This window comes from Carassius gibelio, chromosome B1 (genome assembly GCF_023724105.1).
Source record: "Carassius gibelio isolate Cgi1373 ecotype wild population from Czech Republic chromosome B1, carGib1.2-hapl.c, whole genome shotgun sequence".
Lineage (NCBI taxonomy): Eukaryota > Metazoa > Chordata > Actinopteri > Cypriniformes > Cyprinidae > Carassius > Carassius gibelio.
This window is the reverse complement of record NC_068396.1, coordinates 25127699-25151988: the sequence shown is the minus strand read 5'-3', so window position 1 is coordinate 25151988 and position 24290 is coordinate 25127699. Positions and strand designations below refer to the sequence as shown.

The 24290-nt window shown below is 36.7% G+C and overlaps 3 protein-coding genes and 1 non-coding gene across 7 annotated transcripts; 2 read left to right on the top strand and 2 right to left on the bottom strand.

The window, feature by feature from the left end:
• Positions 1-1144: 1144 nt before the first annotated feature.
• LOC127948361 (T-cell surface glycoprotein CD5) lies at positions 1145-7741 on the top strand. Its single transcript, XM_052544788.1, has 7 exons — positions 1145-1275; positions 1838-1889; positions 3636-4019; positions 4156-4275; positions 4886-4930; positions 5014-5076; positions 6201-7741. Exons 2-7 carry the CDS (start codon positions 1838-1840, stop codon positions 6281-6283), a joined length of 747 nt encoding a protein of 248 aa, XP_052400748.1. The 5' UTR covers positions 1145-1275; the 3' UTR covers positions 6284-7741.
• A 2056-nt stretch (positions 7742-9797) lies between these two features.
• On the top strand, positions 9798-17685 carry tmem132a (transmembrane protein 132A). Its single transcript, XM_052545008.1, has 11 exons — positions 9798-9933; positions 10237-10451; positions 10541-10750; positions 11109-11605; positions 11700-11852; positions 13414-13609; positions 14422-14565; positions 14645-14847; positions 15693-15915; positions 16234-16425; positions 16514-17685. Exons 1-11 carry the CDS (start codon positions 9798-9800, stop codon positions 17321-17323), a joined length of 2979 nt encoding a protein of 992 aa, XP_052400968.1. The 3' UTR covers positions 17324-17685.
• A 1054-nt stretch (positions 17686-18739) lies between these two features.
• Positions 18740-18812, bottom strand: trnak-cuu (transfer RNA lysine (anticodon CUU)). Its single transcript has one exon. It is a non-coding gene; the product is annotated as a tRNA-Lys (tRNA).
• Positions 18813-18885: 73 nt separating this feature from the next.
• Positions 18886-24166, bottom strand: LOC127949603 (zinc finger protein 18). Of its 4 annotated transcripts, none has more exons than XM_052547033.1 (8): positions 23713-24166; positions 23509-23603; positions 23031-23133; positions 22820-22923; positions 21022-21127; positions 20572-20636; positions 20346-20439; positions 18886-20154 (listed from the first exon to the last, which is right to left on the bottom strand). In XM_052547033.1, the coding sequence occupies exons 1-8, from the start codon at positions 23996-23998 to the stop codon at positions 19253-19255; spliced, it is 1755 nt and encodes a 584-aa protein (XP_052402993.1). In that variant the 5' UTR covers positions 23999-24166; the 3' UTR covers positions 18886-19252. The 4 variants fall into 4 exon arrangements, with proteins under 4 accessions (XP_052402993.1, XP_052402994.1, XP_052402995.1 ...); XM_052547034.1 differs by having other exon boundaries at positions 20572-20633; XM_052547035.1 differs by having other exon boundaries at positions 21022-21124.
• Positions 24167-24290: the final 124 nt, after the last annotated feature.

Genomic DNA, 24290 nt, shown 5'->3' with positions numbered 1-24290 from the left:
GATTTTGGTTTAAAAAAGATGCTGTTCTTTTGAACTTTTGATTCATCAATTAATTTAATCTCAATTTAAAAAAAAAATTAAGCAGCATTACATTGATAATATGTTCTTTCAAATCAGAATTCTTTCTGAAGGCTCATGTGGCACTAAAGACTGGATTATGGCTGCTGAAATTCAGCTTTGCCGTCATAGTAATACATTTAATTATAAAATATATTAATATAAATATAAATTAAAAAATGTAATAGTATTTCACAATATTACTGTTTGTACTGTAATTTTGTTTTTAAAATATGCAGCCTGGGCGAGCATAATAAAAAAAAAAAAAAAAGTACTGAGCCCAAACGTGTGTGTGTGTGTGTGTGTTTCCTTTTACAGTACAATCCCAATGTTTTCACAAATTTACAAGAAGAGCAGTGGTAGTTGAGCTCATTGACTCACTTTTGAAGGCTGTTTAAATTCCGTTTATATTGAATCATAGACGAGAGTTTCAAGAGGGTGTTGGGGGAATTTTTTGGGTACAGGTATAAAACCCAGTCTTTACGGGTCTCTCTCCCACTGTACGATATGGTAAACCAACCCCGGCGACACCTGAGAAAAACCGAGAGAGTGAGGGAGGGAAAGAGGCGGCTGGGAAAGATTGAATGAAAAGAATATATGAGTAACAGTGAAATGAAAGGATAGATGTGGATATCGGTGGTTTTGTAGCCGTAATGATTGCTTCTGTGAGCAAGATTAATCATCTTTGAGCAACTTGTGAGAGTGCGCCGTACACCACAAGAGGCTCAGTTCCTGTATGCAATGACAAAGATTTTGAATATGCAGATTTTTTTTGTTGCTTTGTTTACTTCCAGCCATCTTTAAGTTTTACATGAAAAGATAAACCTCACCAACTTTTTACTAAATTTTACCAGTTTATTTGTTATTTTATTTGAACATTACATTATTAAAAATCTAACTTTTTTGTTTGTTTTTCACATTTAATACAAAGTTAAACAATATCACACTACTTAGTACTTTTCTCCTCCCACTTACCTACACTCACAATTTTCTTTTCAAGCTTTTCTTCAAATTTTTTTTTGTGTGTGCAGCTCTCTTTGAAGTGAGGAAGCAGTGCAATGTGCAATCAAACAGCGCTTGAGATTAAAAGACACGCTCTATATGAAGATACAGAGGATGGGGGCGGCGAAATAAAGATTGTAGCTCCACACTTATTTCCTTTCACTTCATTTTTCTTGCACTTGCTCCACACATTTGTTCTTGTCAGTCACAAGCGAGGTAAGATCTGATAATATATTGTTTAAAAGCTGGTTAAAAGTTGTGGCGTTTCATTGATGTTTGACACTCTTTGAAGAAGCTTATCTTCCAGCTGCTGAAGCTGAGAGGTGAAGACAGCTGTTAGTTACAAACGAGACATAATGTAGCGTTTCTAAAATAACTATCCAAATAACTTTAAAGGAAGTCCAGTTTGTATTGATAAATGTATTAGTGTATGTCATTAGTGAATGATTTGTTGTGGTTCAAGTCACAGTACGATTGGTCTTTGGCACTTATGTAAAAAAAGAAAAATAAAGTGCAGGCCTAATATTTTAAAAGGGCTATGGTTGCATATTTGTTTGCTTTATATGAATCACTAAATTGTAAGAGAATACCAAAATGAAACGTTCTAATTGAGCCGAGGCTAGAAAACAAAACAAAAAAAAACAGCGTTGCTTGACATTTACCAAAGGTCATTAATTTGACCTCTGGGCCTGTTATCTTTAAAAATGTGTATATAGTCACTTTGTTTAGTCAAATGAAGTTAAATTTTGCTTTAAATGTTTGGCAAACCTTTCGCCAGATGGAAAACTCTCTGCTGATGATTCTTACGGCTCTTCTGCTCCTTGGAGTTCGTAAGTAAATAGTTTGTTCTTTAAAGATATTTTATTGTTGCATTTTTGTATGATTATATGTATACATCGATCTGCTCAGGATCTGAAACCACTTGAAGAACATAATCTGTAGTGAGTTGTAGATGTAGATTTTTTATCTGATCTAATATTTCTCTCGTAAGACAAACCCGATCAAGGAACAATAGCACGCAAAGAGAATTTATTCAGATGCATTCAGTCACAGTATTGTATACTGAAGAACTTTTAGAATGCAAAACATTGTTTTAGTTTAGAGATTAAGAACAATGATGAATATCATCATATCATAAAATCACAACTTTAGTGTCTGAGAGAATGCATTACAAAATTAGTGCTATTGTTAATAAAATATGTCATATACTTGTATAGATTGTTGTTGATTTTTCTAATTCTTTCTCTTAACTCTCTTTACTGGAAACTGACTTGAAATAAAAAATATTTTAACGTTGTTGCAAGCTATCCATCTAATAAGGTGAATTCAGTAAATCGGTCAACCTTGTAATAACTCTTTTTACACATTTCTTTATTATAGATAAAGTAAATATTAGATTTTTTTTCTTTGTCTTTAACAGATAAACTACATGCAACAATCATAAGGCAGTAGAAACTGTAAACAATTTGCCATTTACATGTACAATGGTATTATTTTATCTCCCACTTCATGCTATATAAAGATTTTTTTTAAATTGAATTTATAAGCAACAAAACATTGCATACTGTTAAAAAGGGAATTCATGCCAAATTACATTTTCAGCCAACAGTGTGCTAGATAAATTATTTTGCCATTTGAATGTTAAAGAATGAGAAAACAACAAAACAACGGGAAAGAAATATGTTAACTACCATTTTACATATTTAACCCAAGAACTAATGAATGAGCTTTTGATATGTTTTTGTTTTCCATCAGAAATAAATGTAAATGCTTTATCAACAAATAGACTTTCTTAAATATTAAGCACTGAAATATGAAAATCATAGAAATGCTACCTATATTACACAGAATGTATGTTGTCAAAGAATGATATTGTGAACAAACACAGACTTACTACATTCAAATTCAATCTTAGAATCCTAGAATTTTCTATTTTATTTATAATAGTAATTGTTTTAATATAATTATATAAATAGACAGTTTAAACAGGTAAATAAGTTTAAGGCATTAAAAAAAAATTCTGCTCATTCCATTCCACTCACTTAACCATAATGTAAACCTGATTATATGTATAAAATCATTATGGTTAATTTTGGTAATCCAAATTATAGATCCATTTATGTCGTGATTCTGAATTTTATGAATGTCCATCAAGTGCAATCTTGCAATCAAATGTGCAAGATATGTGTGAATGCCTTCGAACACTGTGCAAAAAGTGCAAGAGTGTAATGAATGCAAATGATCTTCAATGCTCTCTGACCTTGAATAATGCAGTGCATATCATGCAATATTTTACATAGAAAATATTGCTTGAAGATGTGGAGTTCTGAACTGAGATGGAACGAGTTGGAAAATGTTGGTGATACTCTATCAAAAACAGAAACGATGTCTTCATGTTAGTTGCACAGAACACCAGTGAGCAAACGCTAAAGGTTTCTTGGTGTAACTCTCATTTCATTTACATTTGATACTGGAAATGTTTCAAAATCCTGCACGACTTGCACATTATATGCAGAGAAAAAGGATTGTGGTATTCCAACATGAAAGTAACTCTACATGCTTTTTTCCCTTTACAGAAGGAATCTCAGCTCAGATCTCGTTCAACACCTCAACCCCCTCAACCCCACGACCCACTATTCCTACAACAACCACTACCCTACAGGCCACATGTCCGAAACTCACAGAATATATTATTAAGTCTGAAGTGTTTCAGCTGAAGGTCATGAGGAAGGCCAGCCCATGTGAAGGTCAGCTGTATGTGAATTTTCGTGAGCGTCAAGTGTATTTGTGCTCTAGCAGTGATATATCACTCAGCTGGTGGTCTGGAGTGTGTAAGGACAGAAGATGTGGAGACTTCAAGGGCTTTAAGCACATTTCAACCCAAGCTAAAGGTTTATTACTCACAAGTAATAAGACATTCGTCGATACTAAGTGCAACGGTCTGTATATCATGTGTGAAGGTGTGTGTATATATGACTTGTTATACTGAAATGTTTCTCTTGATGCTTTTGTTTCTTATCAGGTTTCATGACTCTATTTAGTATGCTGTATATTTTGAATAACATATTATATTCTTATCCCCCCACATTTTCTCAGATCCTCTTGGAACAGAGCTGGCTGCTTATAAAGCGGTAACTGGCATATTAATTTTCTTGATTTTGGGTGTCATTCTGGTTCAGTTCGGTCGGCCCACCTACAAAGCCATCCGCAAACGATGTGAGTCTGTGAAGTCAACAAGCATGACTTTAATTTCATATCACTTCTGAAAATGTTTATGCTTATGGATTTAAGCGCATGGCACCATCTACATGTTTCTGTGTTTGCTTAGAGTTGTTTTGTACAGCCCAAAAGTACACCTGCATCCAAATTCTGAAAAAGAAAAAAAAAAAGATTTTTTTTTTCTTTTTCTTTCTTTTTTTTCAGATATATATATATATATGAAAAAGAAAAATTTCAGATTCTGTACTTCAAATCAATTATAAGCAAATTATCATGTGAACTTGTACAGATATAACACCCATTTAAGCACAAACGTTCATGCAGCTCAAATACTAAAGAAATTGTCAAATTCATGTTAATTTTCAATTCAGTCTTCCACTCAAATTGTTTATTGGAATATATTTAGTAAAAGCATTTTCACTAGTGCTATCAGGTGTTTGAGTCTCACTTCTTTAATGACATCTAAAATAAGCACGTCAACATAATTAAAAAACACAGTTTGACTCGCACACCTTCCTGTTCTTTTGCCACATATTTTTATTTTAGTTTTTAAATCCCAAATTAAATGCTGTGTCTAATTTGACTATTTTTACCTGTTTTAATGCAGTTTCTCAAAAGCGTCAGAGTCGCTGGGTCGGCCCGACTCAGAGCGGTGAGTCATCATCTCACACATTAACACGTTCATGACTGGCTGCCCAGAAAAGATTCAGCATTTTATTTTTATTTTTTTCAAAGTGTGCTATAACAGAGGTCAAGGACCCCCAAACAAAAACACAGACAAAAGACAGTCCTTTCCTGGTGAGTAATCGCCCTCTTTCTCTCTATCCTGACCGTTCTGCACTCTTTCTATTAATCTCTCTCTCGCATTCCTGCTCATCAATTTTGTACTCAATTACATAATGATGAATTGAGTGTTATGATGTATTGGACTTTTCATTCAAACTGCTCAGCAATACAAATCACATGTGGGCGCTTTTTTGGTTGCGAGATCTATTTGGATTTGTAAGATTAAACTATTATCCAACATAAAATCAACTTTGCCTGAAATTATCTAAATGGTCAACAATTTTGACCTTCTTGATTATATACAACAATTAAGATCATGCGATAATGTCATCATTTTGACAATCTGTAATTATTTAGGTACATGAGTTCAATTTTGTAAAATGTATATTAAAGAAAAACGCTTGAGACAGCATTTTGTCCCAAATGATCTACCTCCTAGTTTGTGATGATAGAGATACATTTAGGTTAATTTGGAATTACCTATTTGTTTTGTCATTTTAAATTTATATCTATTTTTTATGCTAAATGCAAATAAAACAAAAATACAAAAATCACAGATTTTGGCAACAATATTAAAGAAATTGGAACCAATATACACTGAACAGAAAGTAAAACAGTTCATACAAATATTTAGTTGCATATTTAGTTCGGTCCCTGAGGTTGATGAATTCTGACCACTCAATTTGAGATTTTTAAGCTATTTTGCTTCCATAAAATGTTCTCTTTTTGGCAAGTGGAAATAAAACAATTATCCCAATTATTTTTATTTTTATTTTTTGTGTCTGTAGATTTCAGTTACGATACACATTTTAAAGGCTATTTTCTCAAAATGACTTTTTTCTTTCCTTTCTACATTTGACTCTATCCAAAACGAAAAAGAATTTCTGGCTTTACCCAATGTTCAGATTTCTGTTCTGGAAATAAATGCAAGTTATTGCGTATTTAATTACATAACGCCATGAATGTAGTTTTTCAGGAAACTTGTAATACAAAAAAAAAAAAATGCTATTAATATGATCAAGAAACTGGGAAAGTATGGTGATGTCTATTAGTTAAATGTTGATCCTGTTCTCCTGCATGGGTGTTTCAGGCTCTGTACGTGACTATTGCTCTGTGTTTTCTGTCTGTGTTGTCAGGTTTGGAGAGGCTGACAGTAAACCAGAGCAGAGAGCCCTCATCCAACAGAAACAGTGACTATGACTCATACGGATACAGCTGAAGGCCTGTGCTCACAAAAGATTTACTGACCCTAAGCACAACGCTCGTCATCTACAATCAGCAGATTGTTTTACATTACACAGCTTCGGCTGTTTTGAGCTGTCAATTGGCAAGTCAAGAAAGCTGTAAATATCTTTGAAAAGCATAGCTGAGAAATCCATTTAGGATCCAATAAAAATAATAATGATAACTTAGTCTCAATTTGGTAGAGCATAGCAGGCTTCCTTTTATTCATTATTCATTTTTTGAAGCTTTGTAATGACTTGTTTTTACTGTGTTTTTTTGGTATTGTTTTTAAATAGTCAGAAAAAATGGGATTTTGCTTGTGTTCTGAAAGATGATTGCTTTTTTTAAAAAAATGTATATTTATGCAAGTGATTGATTTTTGAGTTGGAGTTTGAATAATTTTGAATAAACTAAAAAGGCAATCATTCAGATCTTTCGTGACTTTTGACCTGGGCGCAGAATCAGAATAAAACTGGTGGTAAATTATCAGAACAATAGGCTACATAATGAACACATAAGCAAGGTTATGTTGGAGCTTAGATGAGAAATTTGATGAGAAATGTCTTCTGAGGGGGCATGGAAGTGAAGTTAAGCTTGGGAGCGGGAATGTGGTGTTAATGCAGAATTTTGCAGCAATGTGGTTTCCTGTCGTAATTCTATTAACTTCCTGTTTGTGTTATTTCTGTCGCTCATGCTCTAAATATACTGTAGACTCAATGTGCTCATTCTTTTTGGATGGTTTCTTTGTCTTTCTTTCTTTCTTTCTTTCTTTCTTTCTTTCTCTCTTTCTTTCTTTCCTTTAATATTTTCTCATCTCTCTCTCTCTCTCTCTGACCCAGTTGATTTTTTAATACTGCACTCATAGAGGTTTTAATATCACAACAGCTTAAAATCTTATGTCTCGCCTGACTGATGGTAGCTAAGTAAAACTCTCTTTCTAAGTGCACCAGTAAGAGAGACCGTTAAAATGCTTGGTGGGTTTCTGTCTAAACCTTTCTATATCTCTCCGTGTGTTTGAATGCACAGCAGTTCAAGATGGTTGTTTCAGTTCTGTTCATTTTTTTTTTCGATTGTTATGTGGCTTTGTCTTTGCAGCTGCTTTAGTCTCTCTTCATATTTGAGAACAAACGCAACAGCGGGTTTCGGGGGAGAATGTGTGTTGTGTGTGTGTGGTGGGTGGATAAGTGTCGTCTCCTCCTCATCCTCAGGTCAGAGTGAAGGATTAAATCTGTAGTTTAAATGAGGTTCCAGCAGAGAACAATGACAGATGACAACAGATTACATGCACAGATTAACAGAGAGACCACACTGGATAAAATATCTAGTGCATCCATCCGGCATTTCCAACAAAACACTTGTGATACTGACATCAAACCTACTTGTTACCTGCATACAGTCTGTTTTCATGTAAATCTTCAGATATATCTTTTGCATTAAAATCCGTCATACCAGGTTTTGCGTTATTATTTTAGCAGTTTAATCAACTGTGTGGATTATAAAAGATTCTTAAAAAATTGATGCCCTTTGTGAATATATAATTTGGTTCATAACTATTAGAGCAAATACTGAGCAAATTAATTTAGCTGATGCTTATAAAAGTGTAAAGTTAGAAAATTATGATCATTTTTCAAGATATGATTTGTCATTAAGAACATTAATAAATGGGGATAAGTGCTTGGGAAAGAGTTCATAAAATACATGAAGTTTTATGTCTTTAGATATTCTCGGTCAAAAAAGCAGAGAAGGATTAGATGGAAAAAGAGACTGTGGTGTGATTAAATACTTTTATTTTTTAGATGAATAATGCCCTCATTCTTACTAATAGGATTTTGCCTTTAATGCCAGCGTCTGCAGCATTTCTCCCTCATGTACTACTAATCATTAAGCCGCTGAAATTAAACATTAAAAGCATTGAGATCCCATTACTTTAATGTATGTGCAGAAACTCGTCCATTTGTGACAACATAAATTCTGCATGTTTAATTACAGTAAACAGAAGTGGGAAAGAGAGAGCGAGATTAAGATGAGATGGGAAGTGGGTTTCGAGATTTACCAGGAGTTTCTTGGAAGGACATCAACTTCGGCCAGACAGAATATCCAAGAAATAAAAGAGAGAAAAAGGGGGGAGGGAGAGCTCTCAGGGAAAGAAGAAGAGAGAGGATTATTTACCATTTTAAATGAATAAATCCGTATTGTGTGAATCCGGCACACCAGCCAAAGAGCGACAGAGAGAGTGACAGACCTAAACTGTGACAGACCGAGCTGCAAATGGCAAAAAAGAGAGAGAAACAACACGAAAAGAAGGAAAGGAGGATTTTAAGATTATTGGGATACTTCTGAAATATCTTAACTCAAGAGTATTTTTATATTTACAAAGAAAAACCTTCCAAAGCACAGAAGCAAGTTTCCTGAAAGAAGATGGATTGATGAAACTCACACATTGAGCTGAGCATGTTTGTAAGAGAAGAGTGATACCTTACTTTCAGTTTTGCATATCTGAAATCTGAAAGGATCATTGAGGCAAGTACAAACTGTCTGGAAATGTTATAGTGTCATATCTTTATAGATATATATATATATATATATTTCTTCATTTTAATTCTCTTTTTCTTTTAATGAACTTATAATAATTTATATATGTCACTTTTTTGTCATTTAAAAATTAGTGTTTTTTTATGTGTATTGTAATGGATAATATTAAAAAGAATAGTTCACCCAAAAATGAAAATTTGCAAATCTGGAAATGTAACCTCCTTCGGCTCATCCAAGATGTACATGAGTTCTTTCATTTGAACAGATTTGGAGAAATTTAGCTTTAAACTTTAAACGTTATTGATCTCTGTAGTGAATGGGTGCCATCAGAATGAGAGTCAAAAATGCAAATAAATACACTTTCACAAACATTAAAATATATAACCCACAATAGTATGCCATTTAATGTCTTGTGAAGCAAAAAGCTGTGTGTTTGTAGGAAACAGATCCAACAAGTTCCATCCATTTTGCTTAACCAGTTCTCCGTTACGTTGCTTTCTACATTGTAAAAAGTCACCTCATCTGAATCAGGAGAGAAATATTCACAGATTAAGGTCTATTCTCTATTAAAAACAGTCGGATGTGGATGTGAGAGAAGAACAGTGGATGGACTTTTCAGCTGGAGGAAGCATTACTATGGATTAAGGATTTATGGATTTTGGCCAAAAGCTATGGTTTAAAGTTAAAATGCCTTGATGGTGGATTTGTTTCTTGCAAACACACAGCTTTTGACTTCACAAGACATTCACTGATGGACTAGAGTCATGTGGATTACTTGTGCATTATCGTTTGAACTCGGCACCCATTCACTGCACAGGGTCCATTGATGAGCAAGTGAAGCTTATTTTCTCCAAATCTGTTCTGATGAAGAAACTCCTTTATATCTTGGATGGCCTAAGGGTGAGTACATTTTCAACAAAGTTTCATTTTTTGGGTGAACTATTCCTTTAATAGATATGTTTTAATAGGTACATTTAATGACAACAACATTTATATGGACTACAAGAAGAATTTATTTGTTACAGGGTGTTATGGATGTGCTGAGTCTTTCTGGACTCACATGGAAGTCTTCTACTATGAGACTGATAACCCTTCACTTATTCATAATCCTCTGTAAGTTTGACTTTTTTACACTCTCCCCAAAACACTACATAAACTCTTAAAAATAAAGCTTCTTATTTGGCATATATGGTTCCACAAAGAACCTATAACATCCATAGAAGCTTCCACTGGGAAAAAGGTTCAAATTGTTGTGAAGTTTCTCAGACGAACTTTGAATTGATTAAAATAGATTTTTTTCTTGTAAATCCAATTTCTATGCTGCTGTTAATATGAGTGATCAGTGTTTAAATGATAAAGCAATTGTTACTAATCCCACAAATTAATAGATCAACTCTCCAATTTCTCCAACAAAAGCCCACTGTCAGACGCCTCCTTCCCCATCACTTCCAGTCCGGGTCACTGTTCCCTCCCCATGGCAGTCTCTCCCCCTCTCTCAGGCTGATCTGGGCCTTCTCTTCACCAACTCCAGCCCCTTCACCTCCACCCAGTCCTTGTTGCTCATGCCTCCATCTGGAACAGCCTCCAAACCTGTTCTCCGAGCAACATTTGGTTCCTACACCATCACACAGGTACTGCAGTCTCGATTACAGGTAATGACTTTCATCTCAACTTAAAAGATAACATTATTTATTGTTCTACCACTTGTTTTCTTCTCAAGGTGATGTCTGAACCCATTCCTCCCTTGACTCCATCTCTCACTGCATCGCTGCTTTCTAAAACCATCATGAAAGAGAAAGAAGGTGACAGAGGAGAGCGGTTTAAAGTGCGAGTGCTGTTTCATATGAGGGGTGATGCTAAAAGAGGAACCTGCGTTACTCTCCATGCTTTCAAACAGACAGAAGAACAGAAAGCTTCCTGCATCACTCAGGTACTGCTGGCTGAAGACACTATACGTATATATGGATAAGGACAGCATATATTTAGATACAGTATATATTTAAAAACAGTAATATTGTACATTTTCATATATTTAAAATGCAATTTGAAATGTATCAGCACATTAAAATGATTTCAGAAGGACACTGAAAACTGGAGTAATGGTTATTGAAAATGTAGCCTTGCCATCATAGAAATAAATTACATCCTAAAATATATAGAAATAATAATAATAAACAGTGCTTCAAATTTGCTTCAATATTTCACAATATTACCGTTTTCAATTTTGGTCTTTTTTTATTTGTTTAGCCATATGACAATCCACTTTGTATTCTTCCATTTCTTCTCAGCCACCTTTTGGGTTGTGTGTGGTCACCCTGAAACTTTCAAGCGACTGGTTTGAGTCGACTCAGAACATCAAGACAAACCTGGACCAGATTTTCAAGCAACGTCACCTGAGCAGAAACCGCTCTCGTTCTCGTAACCGTTCGAGAAGGCATCCGAATTTGCCAGGAGGACTCCGGGGCCAATCTAACCAAATTCAGCTCTACTACTCTTCCTTTGGCTTTGTGTCCAATCCTAAAGGTGGACCCCCTCGATGTGCGGAGGAAGTATTGCAACAGTCCGAGAGGAGGTTGTACTACATTGGTCCTGTGGGACTTGAAGATCAACAGATCAACAAGACCGAGCAGAGCTCTGAATGTTTAGACAGACACGCGGAAGAGAAACTTTGGCTGGATTCCAATGTGCTGATTGTCTACAGCAAAGGGCCTGTAAAAGCTGACCAACCAGTCAGAGTGTCAGTGAACCTGAGAGCAAATATTAGTGTGGAGTCACTGACCATTAGGTAACATTAATATTGTTACATAAAATTGCTCACCACATTTTATGCTATAATGTTTTGTATAATTCTCTTCACATTTTTATTTTCTTTTTCGCAGACTAAAAGTGAAAAAAGGGTTGTTGTCTCTAGAAGTTCACCCAGTCACAAACTCTGAGCTGTGGATGGTTAATGTAGAAAGGACAACAGGTTCAAAACATGATGTTATTTCCATCATTAGCCACAGGACTGGTACTCTTCCAGACAGCACTGGGTAATCTATCTATCTATCTATCTATCTATCTATCTATCTATCTATCTATCTATCTATCTATCTATCTATCTATCTATCTATCTATCTATCTATCTATCTATCTATCTATCTATCTATCTATCTATCTTTGGGCTGCCAACTCTCACGCATTCAGTGAGAGATTAATGCAAGACACTTTTCTCACGCTCTCACACCACCAAATAAATTTTCTCACACAGCCAAAAGCACCTTGAGTTAAAACTATAGTAACAGTGGCATTAAAACTATTTTTACAGTGGCGTACCCCCTGGGTCATTTAACATTCTCCTTCGTACACCCTCTCTTCCACTTAGAACATGATCACACTTTTTCTATTAAAGGACTTAAATTGATTTACAGGTGCATTTTTACCTTTGTAGAGGCAAATATAAAGTTTATCATATATAAACTTTTTTAATACATAAACATAACATATTGTTCTTAAATATACACATGCGTGTGTATTTATATATACATAATAAATATACACAGTACACACATATTATGTAAACGATAACTTTTATTTTGGATTCCATTAATCGCGATTAATAGTTTGAAAGCACTCATTTAAATAAATAGTTCAGCCATGAAACTCTGATAGGTTCATTTAGTTCGGTGTTCCTAGCCAATTGGATCCACGTACTCAAATAAACAGGACATATTCTGTGAATGCCATGTCTGTGCACTTTGCATATCAGCCCACAGCCTCCCTAGCACCACCTGCTTAGATCTGCTAGGGGAAATCTTCCTCTCTCTAGTAGCAGCAGCATGTTTTCTTTTCATTTTATGACCTGAGCATTAAGCAGAAGCTGTACTTAATCGGCAGCAGCAGTATCTAGACAGATTGTGCATAGGTGTGGTCTTAGTAGTCCAAATCTATTTACATTAATAAAGATTTTACAATCTATCCCCACTTTCATCATGACTGAATTATACCTGTGCTTTACATGTGCTTTAGTTTAGTTTTTTAGTCAACACACCAAAGTGTACTTGTTTAAATCCTGACACAATATACATCAAAACCCAAGGGGTGCTACCTGTCACGCATGCAGAGTCATGCAGTTGAGATGAGACTGTCTACTACACCACACATCCTTTTTCTTACACAGTATTGAGAAGCAAAGAGGACACTAACAATGAGCCGACAGAGAAGACAGAACAGGCAGCACAGTGCAGCAGCAGCAAGTTATTCAGACCAATCAGCTCTGTAATTTATTTTAATTTATATTTATGCATGCTGAGTAGTCAGTTTCTCTCACTCATCTTGTACTGTGTGAATACAAGCAGGCAGGTCAGTGAGTTACTTTTATGTGTTTCTGACGCGTTTAGGTTAGTAACTAATATGCTGTGTAGCCTGCCTGGAAATAGATTAGCATATTTGTTTTGCAGCACTGCAGCAGCTATTTTACAGTTTTTCACTTTAGTTTTTTACAATGTGGTCAACTCCAAGCTGAAGCTGGCAGATATGCTGAAAGCTAGTTGAAAACAATAATCTGACATCCATTATTTCATTTTTGTCTTTGTCACTTTCTTTGTGTTCCAGTACTTCTGCTCTAAGCCAGGTATCCTGTCTCTCATTTGAGGCTTTACACAGAGACTTTGGCGTAGCGATAACTGTCACTGCTAGCTGGTGGGTGGAGTACTCAACACGCAAGTTTGCAGTATCACCACACGGCACAGCGACAAGCTTTTTCTCCTTTACTGACAGAGAAGTGGTGGGCATTGCACCCATCACAGAGGTAAAGATAATTGCAAAATTTCATATGCATCCAGTAAGTGATCATAAGGATCATTACCAGAATGAGAAGTGCCATTGTCTTAAGTATACTAAATGTTCTACATTTTCCCCATTGTATCAACTTTGTCTGTTATTATAGCATTTACAAAGTTTTATATGATAGATTATTTACCATCCTCCTGGCAAACTACAAATAGCTTACCCAAAAATGTAGATGAGTTTGTTTCTTCATCAGAACAAATTTGGAAAAAGTTGGCATTGCAACACTTGCTCACTAATGGAGTGAATGGGTGCCATCAGAATGAAAGTCCAAACGGCTGATGAAAACATTGAAATAATTACAAGTAATTTATACTCCAGACTATCAGTTAACGTTCAGTATAAGGTGAAAACCTCACTTGTAATAAGCAAATCCACGATTAAGACATTTTTAACTTCAAACTGTTGCTTAAAGTTAAAGGCCTTAATGATGGATCTGTTTTTTACAAACACACAGCTTTACAATTCACAAGACATTGATTGATGGATCCGAGTTGCGCTGATCACTCATGGATTATTGTGATGTATTTATCAGCTGTTTGGACTTTCATTCTGAAGGCACCCATTCACTCCATTAGTGAGTAAATGATGTAATGCTGAATTTCTTCAAATCTACTCCAATAAACAAAAAATGTACAGCTTGGATGGCCTAAGGCTAAGTAAATAAAAAAAAATTTTGGTGAACTATTCCTTAAATTTTAAATGTTTGACGCAATATGTGTACAGAACAGGAAAACATGGTGTTTACTGAGATCTCATTCTTTTCCTTGGCAGAGCAACACAATTATCAACACAGCTATCTTGACGAGCCAGCCTGTGTCACTTCCTGTCGTTGTCCTAGCAGTGGGCCTTGACGGCAAAGTATCAGATGTGACCATGGCGGTGAAGTGTCATTCAGCCAATGAAGATATCGTCAAGGTATAAAGATTTCGGAGAAGGTCTGCTCTAATGCATTAAATATATAAACTCTTCTGACAGCTCTTTTTTTGTCTGGCAGGTGTCTCACGATTGCTCTGTGCTTTTTGTGGATGGGAGTGAATCAGGAAGGGGCAGCATCTGTGTGGAGTTGGAGTTTTCTTTGGGAATGCACAGTGGCTCTTTGTGCTTGGCTGTGTGGGCTCCTGTAGTTCCACTGCGTGTGTTTCTCTCTGACTCTGTCCTGAGTCCCATCAAAGGCTGGAGCTACTTCAGTGAGAGCAGGTATATTAGTTAATGCTTGTAAAAAAGAAGCATCATTATATAAAAAAAAAGAGTACTTATAAGGGAAATCAATATACATTAAAAGACTATAATTAAGTGAATGTAATGTTTTGGTCACTGAACTGCATGTTAACTGAAATTAAATAAAAATGGATTATAGTTAAGTTTATATTAAGTTGAAGTTAAGAATGCTTTTTGACCCATTTAAGAAAGACTTAAGTACATATTTATATCTAATTTCAGAATTACATTTCTTTTTGTCGTTCACATATAGTTAAAATACTGACAAATGTACAAGTGTTTGGTAAATGTTATTTCTATTAAAATTTGAATTTCGTGTATTTAAATATTTGTAATTACACATTTGTAATAATGAAGTTGAGATTTACATTTAAAAAATACTAAATTTAAATAAACTTTCAAAGTCATGACAGTATAAAATCTTTGATTCCTTAAGATTTGAATTACACTACAAGTTTACATTAAATGCTGTTAAGTACATTACTTTTTCACAAGGTTAGTTAACTGACTAACAATGAGAAATAAATGTTACAGCTTTTATTAATCTTTATTTTATTAGCGGTAATAAATTAAGTATACATCTGTTCATGTTTGCTCAGGTCCATCACGAAACTAAAACTAAATTATTTTAATAATTAATTTTTATTAAAAGATTAACTTAACCTTTACTGAGTTTAATAAATGATTTAGCAGTGTTTTTACCAGTTAATTTGTGTGAACTAATTCTACCAAATTAAACCTTATTATGAAGTATTCTTCTGCAGACTTTTCCAATTGCAAGGTAATGGCATTTATCATAATCAATCAAAACGTCTCTTTCACAGGTGTGAACCAGTTTATCAGAGGTCCACTATACAGATTTTGGCACAATTCAGTGCCCAATCAGCAGCTCAAGGCCAACCAACCTACATGCTTGGATCACCAGACTGGTTTGTGGATGTGACTGATCTTGTCCGAGACTGGCTGAGGATAGAAAACCCATATATTGCAGCTCTTGATAAACAAAAACATCTAGTTGGCTTGAAGCCTGGAATTACATCATTATTGGTATTTGAATTAAATATACCTAAAGGGATAGTTCACCAAAACTCAAGAGGAGTTATTTTTTTAGATGTCTCAATTTTGGCATACGGTGTAGGTAAAAGTATTAAAAATATTCTTTTGGACCCCACTGACTTACATTGTTCAGACCTTCAAAATATATATTCTTTGGTGTTCAATAGGAGAAATAAGGTCCTACAGGACGCTTTTAGAAGGTGGTATAATAATGACAAGATTTTCATTGGTGAACTATTCCTTCAACTATAAGCCTGTCTTGGTTCCTTCTCCCCTCCTGCTTCACATATCTCACGTATGTTTTTCAAGGTGATATCAAGTCAGTGGGATGGAGTGCTTGGAAGAGCAAATGTCATTGTATCCTCTGAAGCAGTCACTCCTGGTGACCTCTCTGTTCAGTTGGTGGGAGGGCTTGGCCTTTCCATTAATTCCAGCCCATCTCATCCATCTATTGTCACAGCAACAGTGAATGCTCACAACACACTTTACAACCACGGGCAAGTAAGTAAACTGAGTACTAATATTTTAACACTATTGTTTCTAGCAGCCTTGCTTTAGTCCTCATTCTCTTCACTCTTTTTTTTATTAGGAAGCATCCATCAGTGTTTGGATCCAGTTTGATGATGACACCACCATACCTGTAGATGCCTATAGTGGGATTCCCTGTACTCTCCGGCTCTCCTCTTTGGCTGAGTCCGTGGTTGCTGTGACACCAGCTCCATCCCAGCACATTTTGGCACAAGGTGATGGCGGTGGGCCTCTTGTGAAAGCAGAGCTTCTGGTTTCCAACTGTGAACCAACATTTAACCATGTTGAACCAGAAGTAATCCAAAAAGGAGGTGAAGTAAAAAGATTGGCTAAAGGTTCTGGCTGGATAAGGGTGAATCTGAACATGGACTTTTGGCCAATGGGAAGTGAGGAAACCAACTTTGAGATGCATGATGTGACTGATATGTTTGTAGACTCTAACAAGGATCTGTATGATAACTTTGAAGATCAACAAATGACTGTAAATTCCACAAGTGACTATGATGTTGGTAATGACGTGTTCAGAAGAAATGACTTGGAGCAGGCGTTTTTGATTCCAAACCATGAAGAGAGTGCCGTGTATTTATCCCCTGGAGTGGAAAAAGGGAGGAAAGAGGTTAAAACTGCTGACAGACAAGTAGAGATTGGTATTGCAGCTGTCCTTTCTCTTCTCTGTCTCTCTTCTCTCCTTTTCCTGGTCAACTGCCTGCCATGTGTTTTGAGAGATCAGAGGAACAGAGAAAGACGAGAGGGGAATGTAAAAGACACTGAGGAGGAAGATGGGGAAACTGCAGAAGAGCAAGAAGAGAAAGCAGAGGGAAAACAGTGTAGTGAGGTGGTAACAGGAAAGGACAGAGGGGAAAGGAAATGACTTTTTGACTTTCAGAATAAGACACATTGTGTATATCCTGGAAAAAGTCAATAAATCTTTATTTGCCCTTACAGTTATATAATTATAGCACTGACCATCAGTCTGAGATTCTTCGGTTGAGATGTAGTATTATGGTAATATAAATGATGTATTTTTTTGTTATTGTTTTTTTTTCTTTTCTTTTAAAGTCTTCAGTACAGGAAAGGCAATATGCTCATAATCATGCATTAGAGAAAACACAATGTTAATCTAACAAACATTTTATGATCTGGAATAACTTAAACAATTGAAGGGTTTTAGACTTTTTTTACACCACTCAGTATTAAATAAAGGTGAAAAAGATTAAAATGTTCATGTTCATTTCATAAAACAAGGGGTTAAGTGTTAAGTCATACAGATACAATTTCTAGGACAGTTCATTTATTTTCAACTAGAAACGTATTTAGACCATTTTACCACTTGTTTTTGCGAATTCAATGGCAACTACAATGGCAATCAAACCGAATAACAGCATAACTTGAATTTTTCAGACTTACAGAGGTACAATACTGTAAGCAGAATACTTCATTGCATCTCTCCCTGGTGGTCTAGTGGTTAGGATTCGGCGCTCTCACCGCCGCGGCCCGGGTTCGATTCCCGGTCAGGGAATGAGTGTTTTTTCCCCTGGAGTCCAACAAAGATATTCGACACAAGAAATCCAAGTTCTAACGTTAAGGCCGAAAGTTCTCAATAGTATATTATTCTTGAGAATTCGCGCCTGTGAGCACCAAGGATGCACAGATAACAGAATATCGTCCGAGGTATGTTATAATGAAGTCTTGGCTGGTATGTTAAAAAAAAAAAAAAAAAAAAAAACTTTAACGTAGTCTCTCACAAATTTACCGATTCTTAAAAAAAAAAAAAAAAAGGATGCTAAACAATAAGTAAGAAAGTTATATTCACTAAACCATAAAATTAAGCGAATCAGCAGAGTGGCGCAGCGGAAGCGTGCTGGGCCCATAACCCAGAGGTCGATGGATCGAAACCATCCTCTGCTAGATATGTTTTTTGGTTCATTTTTTTTTTTTTTCAAAAGCATTTTATTTCGTTCTCTTTTTGTCAGAAAGCAAGCAACTTTTCATTCTGAGCTTCACCTTTTAGACTTATTTCAAACTTTAGATTATCATACAAACCTCTAATGGTCTAAATGATGTAAGAATCTAAGAAAGTTTTAAGTAATTTCTGTAAGAAATTAGCTATGGCTTGTAGACGTCTATAAGCTATATAGCTAATTTCACCAGTTTCCACAATGAGTTGTCAGTTGGAGATCTGTAAAACATCACATCGACTCTTGGAGTTCAGGTTTTGTTTGCAGAACTGAACTCTGGAGAAGAAAATAAGCTTACATTAACACATTGAAGTGCTAAAAATTGATTGCGCCCAACGTGGGGCTCGAACCCACGACCCTGAGATTAAGAGTCTCATGCTCTACCGACTGAGCTAGCCGGGCTTGTTCTGCTTCACTGTCAGTCAAAATATTCAAAACAAAGACCCAAATGAAACACCAACACAACAACAACAACTTTAAATGTATAAATTCATTTAATACTAATATCTAGAGCACTCAAAACAGCAGACTTGTTGTACCGCCAAATCCGTCAATACCGTGTGGGTAAGGTAAAAGATTGCTCTTTTCATTAGTGCTTGTGCACCACCTGCTGCTCACTTTTAATATTACAATTCACGGACAGTCACCATTAAAATACCGAAGACAACTGCTTTAATCGTTGCTAACATTTACAGACCTTAATCTGCCTATTAATGTTTCAATTTATATTTCATAAACCATCTTTTAACTTCTTGTGTAAACCATTCCAACAGTATTGTAATGATTCCTTTGACATTCTGAAGACCACTGGTTTTAAAAAGGCATGAGTTGGAAGCCCTTCATCAGACTCCTCCACAGGAGGCTGACTGCTGATGTGTCTTGAGATTGCAGATCCATGCGAATCGTTTCCCACAGCGGGGACAGACGAAGGGTTTCTCTCCTGTGTGAACTCTTTGGTGTTTCTTGAGGTTGCCTGCTTCTGTGAAAAGCTTCCCACACGTGTCACACTTAAAAGGTCTCTCGCCTGTATGCACTCGCTGGTGGGCCACAATGTTGGACAAGCCAGAGAACGCCTTTCCACAGAACTTACAAACGTAGCTTTTCCGTCTACCGTTCTCCATGTGCTTTGGTAGCTGCAGCCTGGCAAGAGAAGCCCCAGGATGAGTTGGGTTGGATATAGTTTGGGGTATCACAGGGAGATATGAAGGGTTCGTTGTACTTGCAGTCTCTGTCTGAATCACTTCACGTCTACTGACATGGCCTGATGCTTCAATTTGGCTTTGCCTCAAAATGGCAGCTTGATTCCACCTTTCCTCTTCTCTGACTGACCCCTCCGCTGCATTTCTAACAGCATGTGTTCGGGTAGATGATGCTCCATCCCGTCCATCTTTGGAGCTTCTAATAGATGATACTGTCTCTGACTGAACCAGCATACAGTCTTGATCTTGGTCCGACTCGGTGTATGAACAGGATGGATGTGCGGGCCAGTGCGTAAAGCTGGTTTTAGGATCTGCAGGTCTGTCATACAACAAGCAGCCCGTTTCTGACATTTCAATGGCTGTCTTTGCTCTGCTGAGCTGAGGCTGGTTTGTGGGTGAAGTTCTGCTTTCCACCATTCCCTTGTGTGAGTGTCCTGAGCCTGTGAGAGCTGCGCTTTCTCCTGTTGTTAGACCCCTGCTTGGTCGAACAGCAAACCTGTGGTACTGGCGCTGTTGAGAGCTACTTGGACTGCACTCAGCAGTACCTGGATGTAAACACGTTCAGACACGATCAGAGTACTTTTAATCTGCAAACAGCTCTAAATTTAAGATGGCATTCAAATCTGTTTAGCAAAGTACTTGTATGTAGAGTTCATGTAAACATACAGTATGCAATGGAAATAAGCGTTGAAAGGTTAACCTTAATTTGTTTAATTTTTTTTCCCCATTTACTCACCTTGTATCTGCAGTCCAGTGGATGGAGAAATGTTAGTTCTCTGGCTCCTATCCTGTCCATTTTCACTTAAATGGGGAAATTCCACATCTATAGGCTGGAAACAAAATAATACTACATTCATTTTTTGATCCTAAATTGGCTTATGTTTATTTTGCAGCCATGATGTGACCTCTTGGTACTATTTAGCTGTTTTTTTGCATCTTAAGAGAACAGAACATCAACAAACCTTCTCTGTGCTTTTGGCTGGTGAGGTAGAAAGTCGTCTGCTACAATTTTCGGTATCAGACTCTGCTGAGGAAAGAGAACGAATGGTCATTTTTTGGATACTAGATTCCAGACCAAAGTATGTAAATAAGTAGTTCAGCCATGAAACTCTAATGTGCCTCTGACTGGCTTCAGCAGCCTTCTTTTTTCCTATCCTGGTTAGTAATTAATACCGGTCCTACTGGAACCCTCCTCCACCCCAGCACCACCTTCTAGATCTGCTAGAGGTTTTTTTTTATTGCTGCAGCAATTCACTGCCACTGTCTTATTGAGCAAGCTTTTATACTTACTCTGTTGCAGCAGCAAATTCTTATTATAACGAAGACATTTAATTCAACACAAATGAAATCATACTATTCTACAGTTGACTTTAGCACCTAAGAGAGGACTGCTTTTTTTGGCCCCCACTCACCATCTTGCACAATTATGGCTTGTGTCTGGCTTCTTTCCCACTGGTCGTTCAGATCCTCCTTTATCACTATTGTTTCTGGCTCTCCGTCTTCCACCTGTCTTTGCTGCTGAACACATGAAACAAGGTTTTTTGTTACAAGATGGCCCTGGCTGGCACATAAACATCCATGTAATTTACTGAAGCTTTCCATGTGTAGATAAACTGGGAATTTCTTGTATATGAGGAATTGTGTTCAGTGGATTGTAAGGGTTTCATAATGTTCCTGATAACTGAAGCTGGACTGTACAAAAAGCTGTGGATGTTTCATGTTTTGAAAAAAAAAGGTGGGTAAGTATTTATGCTACTGCTGAACCACCAGAGTATGATTTATTAGTATTTATCAATGTTTCAGTGTCTGTTTATTTATAAAAGCACTAATAAAACAAAAGTGCATTGATCAAAGTGCAGTATGTGGATCTAATCATTCATAACAGTGTAATGGTTTTTCAAATGGAAAATCAGAAATTATGTTATTGCACAGTGCTGACTAAATTCTGGATATTAGTTCAATACATTTTCACTGTTCTGATATTGAGGAGTAAATTTTATACTTGTGGTTGCAAAGGTAGTGACCACCAGATGCTGAGATAAGGTTTTATTTCCTCCAACTACTACCTTCAGGGTCAATGTTCTTAAAAAAAAAAAACATACACAAAATGAGTAGAGAAATGTTTATTCAAAAATGTTCAACACTTATTATACCAAAAACTGTATTTCGACTATGTTGCTTCACCTTTTTCTACAGTACACCACAGGACAGAGATTTACTCTGAGTTTTGTTAATTATATATATTATATAACACTTTGACTCACATCCCTATTGATCAAAAACAATGTAAATCATGTATGTAATTTAAATGAAAGTCTCATCCGGAAGAGATATGATGGTTGCATAAGACGCTCTTAAGCAGTAATCTAGTGATCATTTATTGACTCCTCCTTGAGAAAGCATTTCTTCTGCAGTTAACATATCAGAATGGTACTTCTGTTGGTGGTTTTTGAGGTTTCGTATCCAGGCAAACGTCTGTCCACACTGGTTACAACTATACGGTCGTTCTCCTGTGTGGACTTTCTGGTGTTTTCGCAGGTTTCCCGCCTCTGAAAAGAACTTCCCACAGGTGTTACACTTGAACGGCTTCTCGCCCGTGTGAATCCGCTGGTGGATCACCACCTTTTTGGGGCGGTTGAACACTTTGCCACAATATGTGCAGGCAAAAAGTTTTTCGCGAGGAACCCTGTCATTACTTGTCTGACCAACTCTTTGTTGGTTAAATATGAGATCTCGGACATTGTGGTAGCTATCCATGCCCTGTATCTTTGAAGATGTTGATGCCACTGCTGCAAAGTCATTTGTCACCAGAGGCGGATTGGAGGAAGGCAAGAGCATCCTGGTATCCTGACGTTCCTCCCTCGCATATTGGGGATAAACTCGTGGAGCCTGGCTTTTTCCACGTGCTACTTTGCAAGCCCACACAGAAATGTCTTCCACCTCCTCTGCAGAGTCGACCTCTATGACCTCTGAACGGCGTAAAGGGTCTGTGCATTGGCTCTCAGCTGATATTGCATTGTTCACGTACGTGCAAGATCGTAGACCCAAGTCTACATTGTCACTCCCTTGCATAAAATAATCCCTCATAGGACTGGATTTTCCATTCAAATCAAACTTTCCTTCAGCATGTAATTCTACGGGCTCTTGGGATATCCCCTTAACACTCTCAAACTGTGGCTCAGATTTAAGCGCAGTGTCAGATCCACTGACCTCCAAAGTCGGCTGATGCGTCCCAGAGACCTGACCATCATCTTTCACCATCTGAACATCACCAAAACCTGCCTCTCCAGTCTGTGATTGCGTCTCTTTTACTCCTGAAAGAAGTGAAACGGTGTCAAGACAAGCTTTAAAATGGGTGCTGATAGTTAGCCAACCTCTGTTCATTTTATAATAGGCGTCTTGTGTTCTTCTATGCACTCACCACCATCTCTGATGAACAGTCTCTGCTGCCGTGTCTGGTCCTCCTCAAACATCTCATCCTTTATCAGCACTGTGTCCACTTCTGATAATACTGCGTCTCCTGTCTTTAACGAAAGGAAATGTTTCACAAATCTCTATATATTATACAGATATGTGCGTTCAACAATTGCAGCTGTTTCTATCCGTCTATCCATGACAGTCAATATATCTTAAACATAATCAGTCTTTATAAAAAGTGAATCTGCTACATGCTTTTTAAAGCATGATGATATTAAGATACTATAGACATTAAAGTCATTAACAAGTTGTGTAAATAGCTGCTTTTTGGAAAGCGCTATATAAAAAATACAGTGTTCTTGATTCTTACAGTTTATCTATGTATCTATCTGAAACCTTTGGGCTCATTACTACAAATTTCATAATAAAAAGTGGCTAAACCAGTTATTGTGGTTATCATAAAGAGATAACGGCTTACCTACCATATTGTTAGTTTCATTTTCATCTTGCTGAGCAGATGAGTCTGTTCCTCCTCTTCTCCACAGTCCCGAGTTAAACTGAGCTCCATACAGCACATCTACATGTGTGAAACAACACAAAACAGAGTACTTTAACTACATTAGAGGTAAAATTTATTTGGTGTGACGGCAGAATATTTCATACAAGGTGTAATGAGGATCACACACCGTTAGTCTGGTTCCTGTATTTGTCTGACAAAGCGGCGCTCACTTGAACCCGGTTAGCGCGATGCAGTGAACTAATCCTCCTCTCTGCAAACCCCCGAGCCATCTTTAGCTCCAGAATGTGAAGTTTCCTCTTCAGGGCTTTGTTTTCACGCTGGCATTGGGTCATCTGTAAGTTTATGACCGCGTAGTCGTCGTCTACGAGTTTGCATATCTCAGCCACCGCTGCATTCGCCAGCACCTCCATAATGGAAGCGAGCTGAGTCTGGAAAGCGATGCGATTCGACATGGTTAACGTTTAAGCGTCCTACAGCACGTTTCAGTAAACGTTCAATGATTAGGGAGCTGGATTAAAATGATACTGAATTCAAAAATGTAAAGACATATCTTCAAACCGTCGTGGGAATAACACTCATCTGTTCGGGTTTGTCATCGCTATTCACTTCCGGTCAGTAGTAGTAGTGACGTAAAAACCATAAAGACTCTTTCACAGCGCACACCGATAATAAAAATACATTTACTGAATGAAAAAAACTATGATTGTTGTTTTGGCTACTCTGCTAGTTATATTTCGGTTAATT

Excerpts from the sequence above, each read along its gene's own strand:
- tmem132a (XM_052545008.1), top strand. The coding sequence starts at position 9,798 with ATGACAACAACATTTATATGGACTACAAGAAGAATTTATTTGTTACAG. Across the intron at positions 13,610-14,421 it reads GCATTGCACCCATCACAGAG|AGCAACACAATTATCAACAC; the intron begins GTAAAGATAATT and ends TTTCCTTGGCAG. Across the intron at positions 15,916-16,233 it reads CTGGAATTACATCATTATTG|GTGATATCAAGTCAGTGGGA; the intron begins GTATTTGAATTA and ends ATGTTTTTCAAG.
- LOC127948361 (XM_052544788.1), top strand. The coding sequence starts at position 1,838 with ATGGAAAACTCTCTGCTGATGATTCTTACGGCTCTTCTGCTCCTTGGA. Across the intron at positions 1,890-3,635 it reads TCTTCTGCTCCTTGGAGTTC|AAGGAATCTCAGCTCAGATC; the intron begins GTAAGTAAATAG and ends TTCCCTTTACAG. Across the intron at positions 4,931-5,013 it reads GGTCGGCCCGACTCAGAGCG|TGTGCTATAACAGAGGTCAA; the intron begins GTGAGTCATCAT and ends TTTTTTTCAAAG.
- LOC127949603 (XM_052547033.1), bottom strand. The coding sequence starts at position 23,998 with ATGTCGAATCGCATCGCTTTCCAGACTCAGCTCGCTTCCATTATGGAG. Across the intron at positions 23,134-23,508 it reads AAAATGAAACTAACAATATG|ACAGGAGACGCAGTATTATC; the intron begins GTAGGTAAGCCG and ends CTTTCGTTAAAG. Across the intron at positions 22,924-23,030 it reads ACTGTTCATCAGAGATGGTG|GAGTAAAAGAGACGCAATCA; the intron begins GTGAGTGCATAG and ends CACTTCTTTCAG.